The sequence below is a fragment of the Phascolarctos cinereus genome, unplaced genomic scaffold, assembly GCF_003287225.1.
Source record: "Phascolarctos cinereus isolate Bilbo 61053 unplaced genomic scaffold, phaCin_HiC Scaffold_3;HRSCAF=262, whole genome shotgun sequence".
Taxonomy (NCBI): Eukaryota; Metazoa; Chordata; class Mammalia; order Diprotodontia; family Phascolarctidae; genus Phascolarctos; species Phascolarctos cinereus.
In genome coordinates, this window is record NW_027555736.1 from 110,142,686 (window position 1) to 110,157,683 (window position 14,998).

At 45.8% G+C, this 14,998-nt stretch overlaps 1 protein-coding gene across 4 annotated transcripts in view; it reads left to right on the forward strand.

Annotated features, from left to right (window-relative positions):
* Positions 1-583: 583 nt before the first annotated feature.
* SEC31B (SEC31 homolog B, COPII component) overlaps positions 584-14,998 on the forward strand; it is a 28,818-nt gene continuing 14,403 nt past the window's right edge. Inside the window, exons 1-7 of one of the 4 annotated variants that reach the window (XM_020966630.2) lie at positions 584-760; positions 1,823-1,909; positions 2,334-2,457; positions 11,023-11,218; positions 11,433-11,528; positions 12,533-12,676; positions 14,620-14,762. In XM_020966630.2, coding sequence (XP_020822289.1) covers positions 1,831-1,909; positions 2,334-2,457; positions 11,023-11,218; positions 11,433-11,528; positions 12,533-12,676; positions 14,620-14,762 — 782 coding nt within the window. In that variant the 5' untranslated portion in view covers positions 584-760; positions 1,823-1,830. Of the gene's footprint in view, positions 761-924; positions 1,742-1,822; positions 1,910-2,333; positions 2,458-11,022; positions 11,219-11,432; positions 11,529-12,532; positions 12,677-14,619; positions 14,763-14,998 lie in introns of those variants that run through there. The other 3 variants (XM_020966607.1, XM_020966623.1, XM_020966617.2) reach the window with 3 other exon arrangements.

The following is a 14,998-nucleotide window of genomic DNA, read 5'->3' on the forward strand; positions in this document are numbered from 1 at the left end:
CAAAAAAATGTACACCCACTAACCAACCCAGAATGCCAACATCAACTTTTTCCTCCTCCGGTCCCCAAACCCCGATCCAGTCAGTCCCAGACCCTAGCTGATTCCGTCTTCCTGCTGTCGTCTCCCCATCTCTGCACCCCTGGGCACCCCAGCTCAGGAGCCTCCACCAGCTGCCTGCTGCCTGCAAGCTTGGACCCAAATGCAGCCGGGCATTCAAAGACCATGCTCCCCGTGTTCCCTAGCACCGCCTGCCCGGTCAGCAGAATGTGCCCATCCTAATCCCGGGGCCTTGGCCCGGCCTCGCCCCCTAATCACCAGCCGCGCTCCTTCTCCCCCCTTCCTCGCCCAGGTTTCATCTGCCTCCGTTTCCCGCACGTGGGAATGGGGGTGCTCCCAGCCAGAAAGCAAAGCCCCAGTCCATGGACGAGTGCCCCTCTCAGGAACTCCGAGACGGCCCAAGCTCAACTCTGCATAAACCGAGGTGTCATCCGCTTCTACGTGGGAAATCACGGAAGAGGGAGGGAACGCTCGGGTCCGGGCACGGAAGGGTTAAAGGCGCTCCTGCCTGGGTCCTCTACGCATGCGCGAAGGGCAGCTCAGGCTCTTCGCTCTGGGAATGTTTTTGGCTCCCAGCGGCTTCCATCGTTCGGGCCCTGCTGACCTCCGAAGGAAACTGAAGTGGTCGAGCGGATAATCCGCACTTGACCTCTGACCCAGTTCCGCCACTACTTGACCTATGACCCGGTACTGTCGGGCACAGGTGGGTTTAGGGGCTGAGGGCCCCTGAGCCTGTCCTCCAGCCTTCTTCCTTTTCCCAGCCCTGCTGTCCAGCTCCGGCCCTGAGCACCCCCCACTGCCACCCTGAGCTCCCCGCCAACAGCCTTCCTACCCTCCCCCCCCCCCAGTCTAGCCCGGGCTCTTAGCACACACCCCCACCTAAGGATTCCTCTCAGCCCAGCCCAGAGGAGCCTCCCCGCCCCTGTCCTGTCCAGCCTCGGCCCTGAGCACGCTGCTCTAACACCCTAGGTGTCCTCCTCACCCCCACCCTAGTGAGCTTCCTTCCTGTTATGTCCAGCTCACGCACTTGAGCACCCCTCTCTGCCACCCTGAGCCCCCAGAATCCCCCCCACATCCTGTCTGTAGCCCCTCAGATCACCCTCATCTCGCCTCCTTTACTATCCAGCCTCGGACCTGACCATCCCCATTACCCCGAGTGAGCCAGCCAAGCCTCCGTTCTCGTCCCCGTCCCCGTCCCCATCCTCCTCCTGTCTTGTCCTGCCCCAGCTAGGAGCACTGACACTCCAACTCCTTTTCACCATGAGATTCCCCCACCCAAGAAGACTCTCCTCTCCTCCCGTCTAGCTCCTGCTCTGAGTACTGCCTCCCTTCTTGTTGCCCTGAAGGTCGCCCTTAGTTCTGTCTCATCCCCAGCCCCTCTAGAACCAGCCTGACTCTTCTGTCCCATCCCCCATCTCCACCTTTTGTCCTGAAAGCCTTGGTTCCTGTAGCCTGGATTTTGCTCAAGATGAGCCTTGCTGAGTCTTGCCTGTGGTCATCTGAGAGGGAGCAGGAGCTCCCTTGGGGCTGCTGAGCCAGGGTGTGAGAGCTGTGGTTCTCAGGGTACCTCAGCGATGCAGACTAAGCCACACCTGCAGGTTTAGGAACTGTTACTGCATCATCATCCTGCTTTTCCTAGACTGAAATCCCCACTGAGTGTGGTATAGGAAGCAAACATCCTCAGGTGCATTTCAGGTCTGCTCCCCAGTGCCTCCTGTATGGGTTCTCAGGAATCTTGAACAGTCTTGTTATTCATCCTGTACAGGACATAGCATGAAGCTGAAGGAGCTTGAGAGGCCTGCTGTCCAGGTGTGGAGTCCAGCCAGCCAGCATCCCATCTATCTGGCAACAGGTGATTTTTCCTCATGAACAGGTAGCTGGGTGTTTTTTAAGGATTCCTAGCATCTCAAACTTTTAGACTCTTTATGGATGAATTGCACTGAAGAGTAACCCTTTTCAGTAATGTATGTTCCTTTTTCTTCCCTTCCAGTTATGTCAGAGTATGTTGTGCTGTGTAGTCTTAAGTTTGTGGGAATTTGCTCTCAGTTCACTTTTTATTTTTTATTTTTTTTGCTTTTTTGGTGAGGCAGTTGGGGTTAAGTGACTTGCCCAGGGTCACACAGCTAGTAAGTGTTAAGTGTCTGAGGCTAGATTTGAACCCAGGTCCTCCTGACTCCTAGGCTGGAGCTGTATTCAGTGCGTTACCTAGCTGCCCCTCCTCAGTTTACTCTTAATCCTTCCTTATTTTCTTCTACTTCTCTGTGTTTGGTGCCTAGGAACATCTGCCCAGCAGCTGGATGCATCCTTCAGCACAAATGCTACCTTGGAAATCTTTGAGGTTGACTTCAGGGACCCTTCCCTGGACCTGAAGTGCAAAGGAGTCCTTTCTGCTTCTAACAGGTATACTACCAGGTGGTTGTATATTGTTGACAGAGTACTTTCAGGGGAAAAAAGAAGGCACTCAGCTGAGATTCTGAGAAGTATTTGTTTAAAAAAAAACCCTTTCTGGAGAAGAGCAGCAGCCCTGGCAGCTTGCTTAGATAGACCAATAAAGTCTGTGTCCCTGTGTTCCCAGTCTCCACTAGGGCCTGAAATCATTGAATCTCTTAGCTCTAAGCCTTACAGAAATAATAGCCCTGCACAATACCTTCCTTTAACATTTATCATTTCCTAGTAGATAACAATGTGATTCCCTCTTGTTTCTGTTGGATACTGATTGGGGCATCCACAGGTTTTCTCATTCTTAACTGGACTCTGAAATGAAGTGTTTTGTTTTGTTTTTCAAGTGATGTATATGACCCCAAGGAGTATCGAGTCTAAAGCAGGACTTCTTGTCAAAATGTTTTTAGAGCTTTTAAAAATAAATCCTCATGGTATATGAAAGTAGATAGCAAGTCACTTGCATTTATATGGTGTTTTAAGATTTAGAAGACACTTTCGATTAGCGATTATTATGCCTCAGGTAAATCTCATTGCCTTGCTATTGTTTCTACACAAAGCTTACAAAGCATTTTCTCCTAAGTCTGATGAGGTGGCTATCACAAGCCTCATCCATTCCCTGGCTGAGGAAACTGGGGGAAGAAGGGAGACAGCAGCAGAAAGGGCAATGGGTTTGTGGTCAGAAGACCTGGGTTCAAATTCTGTTTCTGCTGTTTACAACTTGTATTACCTTGGGCGATCATTTCCCCTTAATGAGCCTTAGTTTTGTTATGTAAAATGCAGGGATTAAACTAGATGATCTCCAAGATCTCTCCTAGTTCTGAATCCTGTGATCCGATGACTTTTCCAGTTATCATTCAGCCCCTAAGGAGACAGAGCAGGGATTCAGAATCAGGTCCTTCTGACTTCAGATCCATTGTTCTGTCCAGTACACCCGATAAACCAGAGCAACACAGCAAGCACTTAGACTGAATTGACATGGTAGCCCAGTGATGATTGAAAAGCCCTTTTTGTCCATACCTCTCATGGAGTACTTAAATTGAGCTGCTTCGCATCATCTATGTACCCCTATATTTGCATCCCATAGACTTGCTCAAAGACCTGAAGAGCTATTAATTTTGTAGCCAACAAAGAGGGATTCTTTACGAAATGTGGGTGAAGGAACTTTTTCTACTACCTCTGGGATGCTCTGTTTTATTTTGAGGGAACTATTCTTCAGTCCAGTCAGGAATACTTCCTCTCCCTTTTTCTTCTAAATTATATTCTGGGTTCCTCTATCCCAGGGCACTAAGGAGTCACCCTTGATATGGCCCTGTCAGAGATCCTCCCTGAAGAAACAACCTAAGTGAGCAGAACTTAGCCCTCACCCCAAACACACACGTGCATGCGCACATACACACACACACACACACACACACACACACACGCATGATGTGTGTACACTTGCCTCTGCTTCCCCTTTCCTCATCTTCATTGCTGACCCCCTGTGATCTTTCCAGACTTATTTCTCTTCACAAACAGTGTGTGTTCCAGCCCAATCAGCTTTCTTAGTGTTCTCCAGACTCAGTGATCTATCATCTCCTTTATCTGTGCCTTGGAATAGGCTCTTCCTCATACCTCAAATGTACTCCTTTGCCTCTACTTATTAGACTCCTTAACTTACTTCAAGGATTAGCTCAGGTTCTGCCTTTCCTGATCACCTATCACTCCCCCTCCTCTCTCCTATCCTTTCTACCCTTAATACTCTCCCCTTTCTCAAATTATCTATCCTTGTATTTACTTATCTGGGGTATCCCTCCAGGAGGATATTAGCTCCTTAAGGACAGACTGCCAGGTGGTGCAATGGATAGAGTGCTGTCCCTAGAGTCAGGAGGACCTGAGTTCAAATCTGGCCTCAGACACTTTTTAGCTATGTGACCCTGGACAAGTCACTTAACCCCAATTACCTCAAAAAAAAGAAAAGACTGTTTTTAAAAATTTGTATTATCAGAGCCTAGCGCAGTACTCAGCACATAAATAGATGCTTAATAAATGTTGGACTTGCATTAAAATAATAGATCTAGAGTTCAGATTTACCTCAGAAGTCATCTAGTCAATCAGATAGTCAAAGAGGATGTTAAGCACTTACTACATGCTAGGCAGTGTTCTAAGTACTGTAGATACAAAAAAAGGCAAAAAGATTGTACCTACTTTCAGGGGGTTTACATTCTAATGGTGGAGACAACATATAAAAACTAGGTACATAGAAGATATGTACAGAGTAGATAGAAGATAATAAGGGAAGGAACTAGCAGGTGGGGGTGGGATGGGGCAGAAAGGCCTCCTGAGAAGGTGAGATTGGAGCTAAGTCTTGAACAAAACAAGAGGACCACGAAATGGAGGTGAGGGCGTGGGGAACAGCCAGACATGGAGATAAAGGCTTGTTTGAGGAACTGCAAGTAATCTAATGTCCCTGGACCGCAGAGTGTATGGGATTAAATCGTTAGGAGGTTGAAAAGGTAGGAAACAGCCAGGTTATGAAGTTTAAAATACCAAATGAAGATTTTATCTTTGATCCTAGGGGTAATAGGGAGCCGCTGGAGTTCACTGAGTAGGCAGTACAATGAAGAATAAAATTGTCATGCTTTAGAAGAATCACTTTTGCAGCCAGCTGAATGAGGTTCAATTGGAATGAGGAAGTATTGAGACGGGGGACCAATCAGATGACTATTGTGGTGGTCCAGGCATGAGGTCATGAGGGCCTGATCTGGGGTTGTAGCTAAGTGAGTAGAGAAAAGGAGATGGATGTGAGAGACATAGTAAAGATAAAAATGACAAGATTTGGCAGCGGATTGGATATGTTGGATAAGTGTGAATTAATTGTTGAGGATGACACACTGAGTGTGAACCTGAATGGGAAGATGATGATATCCTTGACAGTAATAGGTGAGTTCAGAAGAAGGGATATTTGGAGGTGAAGATAATTAGTTCTATTTTGGGCATACCGAGTTCAAGATGCCAGTGTGACATCCAGTTAAAGATGTCCAAAACACAGTTAATGATATGTGACTAGCTCGATAGAGACCAAAGATGAATATGAAAATCTGGGTGTCATCTGCATAAAGATGATGATTGAATTCATGGGAGCTGATCAGATTGCCAGGGGAGATAGTATAGAGCAAAAAAGAGAAGGAAGGCCTAGGAGAGAGCCTTGGGTAGAGGGTATGCTTTGCATGACGAGCCAGCAGAGAAGACTGAGAATGAGGGGTTAGGCAGATAGGAGGAGGAAAACCAGGGAAGGGGGGGAGAGAGAGAGAGAATATCACAAAAACTTATCCATCTAATTTCCCTTCTATAGAAAGTTTTTATAAGAATGCATCAAGGGCATTCTCAATGAGAATATTTGTATGAAACCAGTCAATCTTTTTGCAAGTAAGTGATATCTTTACCATCACACAATTGACTGAAAAATGTAGAGAATGCAAGATCCCACTGTGCATATTGTCTGTTGCTTATTTTTTAAAGTGTTTGATTTGGTCAAATAAAATGCTACCTTAAAAACTCTCTTCAAACAAAGTGTCTCCCGTCCATCCATTAAAATTATTCAAGGTTCCTTGAAAGGTAGAACAATAGATGGATCACCTTGCTCTATAACCCTCAGATCACAAATATCAAGTGAGACTTACGTCTCTAGGAGGCGTAGGGACTTGCCACAGGTGTTTGCCACCATCGTGGGGAAGGAAAGAAAAGGGAATAAGCATTTATTTACATAGTACCTCCTATGTTCCAGGCATTGTGCTAAGTGCTTTACAAAGATTATCTCATTTGATCCTCACCACAATCCTGGGAAGTAAGTACTTGTTGTTATTATCCCCATTTTATAGTTGAGGAAACTGAGGCAAACAGGTTGAGTGATTTATGCAGGGTCACACAGCTAGGAAGTGTCTGAGGTGATCCAGTACAGTCTTGAGTTGAAGAAGGATTCAGTGAGCTCCTACATATGCTTTGTTGATTGTCTAGACTTTAAAATATTGCAAAAAACATTAATAATGCAGATTAATTTTTTTTTTTTGGTAAGGCAGTTGGGGTTAAGTGACTTGCCCCGAGTCACACAGCTGGTAAATGTTATGTGCTTGAGGCTGAATTTGAATTCAGGTCCTCCTGACTCCAGGGCTGGTGCTCTATCCACTGCGCCACCTAGTTGCCCCCAGATTTGCCTAGCCAAAAAAAAAAAGTGTATCATGTGTATGTTTTTTTTCTCAGAGAGCTGGTTGTTAAATATTTTCCAGCCCACTAAATCAAAATGTGGCCCATAGGGATCCTTATATAAGTGGTTTAGAGGCCTCATTTCTATTTGAGTTTGACACTACTGTTGTAGAGCTTCCTGGAAGAGATCTGTAACCACTCAGGCATCTGCCCTAACCATGTACATAGGAAAAACCAAGTGGATGAAGAATGTCTACTGCCTAGATTCTGACATGCAGTTAGCTTTATAGCCTATAGAGCTTGTCCATCTGGAACAGACGGTGCAGATGGATGATGAATTGGACCCAGAATTAAAGAGGAGGAGGAGGAGAATAGCCTCAATTGCCTGGCACATAATAGGCACTTAATAAGTTTTTGTAGGTTGATTGATTGATTGTCTTCAGGAAATCGCAGAGCTCCTTTAATGACTTCATATTTCTCCCAGAAATAAAGGTCTATCTTTTTTAACGTCTATATCCTTCTGAATGACTTTAGAGCTCTATACAGTCTCTGAAGAATTCAAAATGAGCATCACACAGAGGGCATTGGAAGAGGTACCTAGTGAATATGAGCAGATTGTAACATATAACAAATAAGAAATTTGAAGAATTATTATAAAGGATATCATCAGGGAAGTGTAGCATCAGAAAAAAAGATGGGCTATATAAAAAAAGAATGAGGAATAACAGCCAAAGTGTGCCAGTGGGATCTTTGTGATGTCACGCCAAAGTGAGGAAGGCCCCTCAGCGTGCAGAGTGGGTGCCCTTGAGCTGAATTTATGAGAGGACACTCAGCAAGGAGGGTCTCATTTTTCTCCCCTGTGGTCCATGCTGAGGGCACTGCAGTCCCTAAGACTAACAGTCATTTAAAATTGTGGTTAGTGGCTGTTTAGTGTCTCATATAAGCCCTTTGAGGGCAAGGCTTGATGCACCTTTTAAAAATTTGTATTCTTAGTTCCTAGATGCCTGTCATATAATGTATACTAAATAAGTAAGAAACAGAATTTTGCCTTAATATAATCCCTTCTCCTGATAAGCCGAGTTCTGTCCTGTGTTTCCTTCCCCAGTGATTCTTGATTGAACAAGTTCTTTCATTATTTCCAACTTTTCACTGTAGTTAGCCTCCATGCTGATATTTTGTGTGGTTGCTCGGTTCTGCTCTCATCCTTGGTTTGAAATCCAGGGTCACATAGCTCATTCGTGTGCCTGATGAAGCCTCCTTAAAAGGCTTCTGTGATTCAGCATGGGCTTCCTGGGGCTAAGGCCTCTGGGCCTCTCTCTTCTTGATTGGAGAACTATACCCTGCTGGTTCCTTATGAAGCTTAGGTACAATTTAATTCAATTCAGTGAGCATTTATTAAGTGTCTGTTAAATGCAGGATACTGTGCTAGTTGTTGAGGTTACAAAAATGAGAACAAAACATTCCTGTCAAGGAGGATACTTCCTAGTAAAGGGTTATGGCAAATATACAAGTAAATCAGTAAAATGTCTGTACAACATAATAGAAACAAATTTCAAAGGGGAGAGAATGCTAATAACTGAGGGGATCAGGGAAAGCTTTGTTGTCAGTGTTAGGGCGTAAGCTGGGCTTTGAAGGACTCTGTAAAATAGAGATGAGGAGGGGGTGCATTCCTTTTGTGAAGGATTGTGTGTATAAAGATGTGAAGGTGAGAGATGGAATGTATACGTGGGAACAAGGAGGCCAGTTTGTTCAAAATGACCAGTGTATTATGAGATAAACAGGAAAGGTTGGGGGAGTCTGCTTGTGAAGGGCTAAAGGCCAGCTGGCTGTTTTCTGTTTATCCTATGGCAATGGAGAACTCTTGAAGGTTTTTTTTTATTAGAATAATTTTTTAGGAATATCAAGGATCTGACCATTTTTGATTCTCTGATTTCTGTTGTAACCAGCCCCTGAACCTAGACATGGTGTTTCGGCACCATGTGGAGTCACTCAGTTTAGTTTCTGCTTCTTAGGAACCGTTCTGGAACAGTTACTTTGGTCCCCTTTATTCAGAGCTTCCCTGTAGCTTTCGTCTTCGTGGAAACTTGAAAATATAAATGGCATGATGGGTCAGACATGGACCCAACCTTTTCTATTTATGGGAAAGTGGTATCATTCTCTGTGTCATAGAACTCGGAAGGAATGAGACATATTCCAGACGATATCACTGTTTTTTAATGACTTAGGACTGACTTTGTTTTTATGTAGTATTTTATTTCTTTTCCCATTTACATGTAAAGACAATTCTTAACAATCATTTACTAAAATGTTGAGTTTAGGACACATTTTTGCTCCACGAATTTCCCTTAACACTATCGTGCTAGTTCAAATCCAGCCCCAGACACATAACACTCACTAGCTGTCACCCTGGGCAAGTCACTTAACCCTGAATACCTCACCGCCCCAAAAAAATTGCCTATAAGAAAAGAAAAACACAAATAAACACTATCATGCCTCCTTTTGGGATACTTGAACCCTTTTAGATCATGAATCTCATTAATGTGAGGACTCCCTCCAGTAGTATGGGTAGTAGCCCATCCGTACCTCATTTATACAATCTTTTACCATCCTCCCCCTTTAATCCTTCGTAGGGGTCCCATGCGGTGTGTTAGGGGACTTCCTCAAGATCTTGTCTGGAGCATGGAGTTTGATGTTCCCAGCTGCCAGTTTCTTCCCCCCCAAGATTATCTTGTATCCATTTTGTATTCGTTTGGGGTATACCTATACACACATGTTGTCTCCTAAATGGATTATAACCTTCTTGAAAGCAGGGATTGTTTCACTTGGTCATTGTATCTCCCATGCCTAACATAGAGCCTCTCATACAATAGATAGTTGATAAATGCTTGTTGATTAATTAATAAAAGTACTGTACTGTAGTTTTAGAGGGTGGCCAGGTTAAGTGAAGGCTTCTTAAGAATAAGAAAACCATGTTTATAGACAGCTAGGAAGGAGCCAGTAGATAAGGAGAGCTTGTAGGTGAATCTTCTGAATCCTTAACTGTTACAATTGGTGCTTAATCTACTTCCAGATATGGAATAGAAGTGAATGGAATAGTTTGTTAGACCTGGAAAGGACCTTAAAGGCAATCTATGTAGTCCAGGCCCCTCATTTTATAGATGTAAAATTTCAGAAGTGAAATACTTTTCTTAGGGTCACACAGTGAATGAGGTATTGGCAGAGGGGGAAGTAGAACCCACATCTGATTACAGCATGCTGCCTGGTGTTTGCAATGATCTTTTAGAAAATGGGAGCATGCACTGAGGTGTCTTACTATAGAGGGCTGGCCATTCTTATTTCTTTGTATAGGTTCTGGGAGCCAGGATTCTTTTCAGAATGTGCTGAATGTTGTCATGTGGCTCTGTCTCTGAGGCTTTCACAGAAAAAGCCATAGGGATTGGCTTTTGGGGGCACACAGCAGTGGGCAGAGGTTTTGGACAAATGTTGTAGCAGCTTCTTTCCCTTAGACAGGAGGAGTATTTTCACACGGACTGGGATTTGCTCCTGGGTCGCAGGATACCAGGAAGAGCTCTGATTTTGGATCCAGAGGACTAGGGTTTGAAGCTAAGCAGTGATACTTCTAGAGTCATAAGCCTGAGAGTTAGAAGGGACCTTAAAGATCATCTAGTACAGTGCCCTCCTTTTTACAGATGAGAAAACTGAGGCCCCTAAGGTTAAAGTGACTTGCCTAGGGTCACATAGCTAGTGTCCCTGAGACAGTCAGGTAATCTCTCAGGACTCAAGTTCTTTATTTGTAAAATGTACATAATACTTTTGCTACCTTCCATTGGAGGGTTATTGTGGGGAAAGTGCTTTAAAATCTCGAAGTGCTACATAAATGTAGATGATGATGATGATGATGATGATGATGATGATGATGATGATGATGATGATGATGGGCAGCAGTGGCCTTGGACCTGAAAGGAGAGGAGAACTTGCTTGTCCTTGAAGGGAACCAGCCCTTCCATTTTAGTGAATTAAAAGCATTTATTATACACTTACTGTGTCCCAGGCAGTCTGCTAAGCACTGGAGAAAAGCTGGCATCTTCTGGCCCAGAGGCCATGACCCTCTACTTCCTCCAGTGGTAAGAAGGTGGGCTAAGCATCTCTTTGGTGCCTAGGAAGGGGCTGATGGTATTGGCAGGACTGGGCAGGGGTCCCAGAACCATTTCCTGTGATTTGGAGTATGAGAGTATAAGGATGCCTGTGAATGGTGAAAGATGGATTCTGTGTTCTGGCTTCTACTTACTGGACCCTGTAGCTTTGAATTTGTGCCAGTATGACCAAGTCTTCTCTTTGTAGGTTTCACAAGCTGATCTGGGGGAACTTTAGCAGTGGATCTCCTGAAGGTTCAGGAGTCATTGCAGGCGGAGGGGACAATGGCGTGCTCACTCTATACAGTGTCTCCCAAATCCTGACTTCTGGAAAGGAACCTCTCATTGCTCAGAAGGAGAAGCACACAGGTGCTGTCAGAGCCCTTGACTTTAATCCTTTCCAGGTATGCCTGTAGCCGTTTGCTGTTGAAACCCCATTAGGTTTATGTCTTCACCTTTCAACTCATCCTCTAGTATCTGACTGACAAGGGCATTTTCCACCTGTGTTCTCAGGCAGGCCTTGGACACCCCTCAGTATAATTACTTTCTATACTGAGGGCCTAGATTTGTCTTTCCTGGGAATGGGGAAGCCACTGTGTTTCTTTTTTTTCCATATAGAGCAACCTCCTGGCCTCAGGAGCAAACGATTCTGAAATCTACATTTGGGATTTGAATAATTTCAGTGTGCCAATGACTCCAGGAGCCAAGTCCCAGGTGAGGTTGGAGTATGTCCAATGTGTGGAAGCATCCTTGGGGGAAGCTGGGAGCCAGGCTTCTCCTGATTATGCCACTGGGGGGCACTGAGGCTCCATAAGCCCAATAGTTAGTAAAATGATGGTAGCTGGGGGGAAAGGTTGGAGGAGGGGGTGAATCTGCCTGCCAGATGGGATTCCCTAGAAGGCAAGGGAGCCTTTTTTTTTTGGGGGGGAGGTTTCTTAACTGTCTAGGTAGAGTAGGTTGAGAGCCAGGGAAAGAGTCTGTAGGAGGAAGAAGGATGGGGTTAGGAAATAAGTCAAAGGTTAGGGGGTTATCGGTCCATCCCAGGACTTTTTTCAAGGGTCCTGTGGGATAGGAGGGAGGCACCTAACCTGGATCAGGTAAGGAGGGAGAATGGATATTCCTGGTATGAGTTTATGGCTTATCTGGGAAGAGGGGAGTTCAGCTTTTCCATTCGGAAGCACACTTTTGCCTGCTTGCCTGTGTCTGTTTGAGTCTGTCTGTCAGTCTGTAATTGTTTTCTCTTTGCTTTTCTGTCCCTTCCCTGCCTTGTGCTTATAGTATCGTGAGGTAAGTTGGGTTTGAATTCATCAGCGTTGTCAGCCAGGTGTTTTCTAGCTTGAGTTTCTCCTTGAATGTTTCCCACGGTTTTCTCTCTTTCCTTCTGTCTGTGGTGTCAAGATTGGCTCTGTGGCCCTTATCCACCCCTTCCCTTCAGGCATGGTCAGAAGGGCCATAACTACTGAGGAAGCCTTAATGTCTGGGGCTCTTGGCTTTCCCTGACCTGTTGTCATTGCAAACTTAATTAATGGTGAGTGACACTTTGAGATGGAGCCAGAATGGCCAAATGGTAAAAGCCTAACATAGCCCCTTCCCAGTAGTCCCACAGTTCCCAGAGGGCCTGTCCTAGAAGCCCAGTCTGCTTATCCAGAACAACAGACACCCCTTGGCCTGAGGGGAAGAGTGCCAGGCCCCCCTATAGTTGTGCATCTCTGCTTCAGCAGCCTCCAGAAGATGTTAGTGCACTGTCCTGGAATCAGCAAGTCCAGCACATCCTGTCCTCTGCTCACCCCAGTGGCAAGGCTGTGGTGTGGGACCTCAGGAAGAATGAGCCCATCATCAAGGTCAGCGACCACAGCAACAGGGTGAGTAATGGAGGCCACGTGGCCCAAGAGTTTCAGGTCTCCTTCTGCTCCCTGAAGATCCTGTCTCTGTCCCCTTCACTGGCCTATCTTCTTCCTTAACCTTAAATGTAAAATGGATGGCCCTTAAGGCTCTGTCCTTGGCCCTTTTCTGTATCTACACCTTTCCCTTAACAGTCTCATTGACTCTCGTGGCTTCAGTTATTGGTGAGGAAACTGAGGCAAAGAGAGCTTAAGGGATTTGCCCATAGACAAGGACTGGGCAGATGACTTCCGAACTTCTCACTTCTCCTGCTAGATATCTCCTGAACACCTACTAGCAACTCAAACTCAGCGTGTCTAAAACTAGCTTTTCATCTCAAAAACTTCACCCTTTCCCCTTACTTCTCTATTTCTGCTGATGTATCTTCCCAATCCCTAAGACTCAAAATTTTGAATAATAGTATTGTAACATTTGTTTCCTTTCACCTCCCAAATCTAATTACTTGTCAAGCGAGTCAGTCAGTGAGTATTTCAGTGTTTACTCGGTGCCAAGCACTGGATGCAAAATAAAAAAGAAACCATCGCTGAGGATTGTCCGTTTACCTCATTTCCATGTGTCTGCTTCCCCCCACCTCCTGCCAGTCCAGGCCCTCTTCACCTTTTTTTCTCTACTGTTTACATAGTTTCCTAATCAGTCTTCCTTCCTCTAGTCTTCTTCCCTTGCCAAGCTGCCTTCATACACTGCTGCCCATGTAATCTTCCTGCTCTGTTCATATCATTTTTCTACTCAAAAGTTCCTCCCTGCTGTTTTTCAAATAAAGTTTGAGTTGTCAGGGCTGTCGTTCGAGGCCCTCCATAATCTGGTTCCAACCCGCCTTTCCTGCCCCTATCACCAGGCACTTTCCAGCCAAGCTGGAGGATTTGACGTTGCTCAGCCTTGTCCTGCCCTCTCCCATCTCCATGCCTTGACACACACTCTTCTCCATATCCGGACCATCCACTTACTCCTTATTCTCTGCCTATTAAAATCCCTTCCTCCCTCCAGGCTCAACTTAGGACTCCCCCACTAAAAGGGGTCTCTCCCTTCTCAGATTGATTCTCGCACCTTGTCTGGCCCTCTCCTTCACACTTCCCACATTCTGCCCTATAGCAGGCTTCTTTCTGTCCTTCTCCCCTCACCATGACATGTTAAGCTCCTCGGAAGTAGGTTCTGTGTCTTAAGTAATCTTTGTTACTCCTTTGGCACTGCTAGCTTTTCTTCCATTTTCTTTCTGTGTCCTTTATTTACCCCCGTTCTCCCCCCACCCCCATAACTGCTTCTGAAGCTCTTCTCTGTCTGAGGTCCTTGGCTTCCCCTAACTGATTATTACTGCAGGATTAATTAATTATCAGTGGTGCATTGAGGTGGAACCAGAGTGGCAAAAGCCTAATATACTCCCTTTCCCATTCTCAGCAGCCCCACAACCCCAAAGGACTCTTCCAGAAGGATGTCTAGTCTTGCTTCCCGTGACTCTCCTAGGGACTGCTCTACCAGCTCACACCTGCTTTTGCACGTTTTAGGCACTTAATAAATATTTGAATTGAATGTCCTGGTTCTTGCTGCCCCCCTTTCCACTCTGTATTTCTGCTCTCTCCTCTCCCTATCACACCCTCTTGTTTTATTCACTGGAATTGTGGGCCTGCTTACCTAATGAGCTCTCAAAGCTGAATAAGGCTGAGCCAAACATCTGTGCATGGGCATCCCCCTGGTGGCCCACCTCCCTGCCTGATACTCAGCCTGTACCCTCCTTCAGCATGAGCCAGCAAGGCTTTACTGATGCCTACCATGTGGTTGGCACCAGGCATATCTCTATGGAGGAGACAAAAGAAGCCCTTTAGAGAGCTCACAGTGTGTCTGGGGTTAAACAAGGTTGTCACGTGGAATGGTTGGACACAGCGTAAGGTGGGACCTGTTTGGCCCACAGATGCACTGCTCAGGCCTGGCTTGGCATCCAGAAGTGGCTACCCAGCTGGTGCTGTGCTCTGAGGACGATCGCCTCCCAGTGATCCAAATGTGGGATCTACGGTTTGCCTCATCCCCCCTCAAAGTGCTGGACAGCCACAGCAGGTAGTGCTAGACTTTCCATCTTTGTTGTTGGGAGGTGGCTAAACTGGGGTTTTTGGCCCTGGATAAGAAGCCCACCTCCTGCATCTCTGAGACCGTAGGATCCTGAGAGATTACTGCAGACCCCTGGGTTATGGAAGACAGCCTGAGGCTCGCCATTCACTTCTGTCCTCATGGGTTTTCTGAGTTTCATAGGGCATGGCTGGAACTGACAGTGAAGGCCTTAGCTGTTAGCCAGG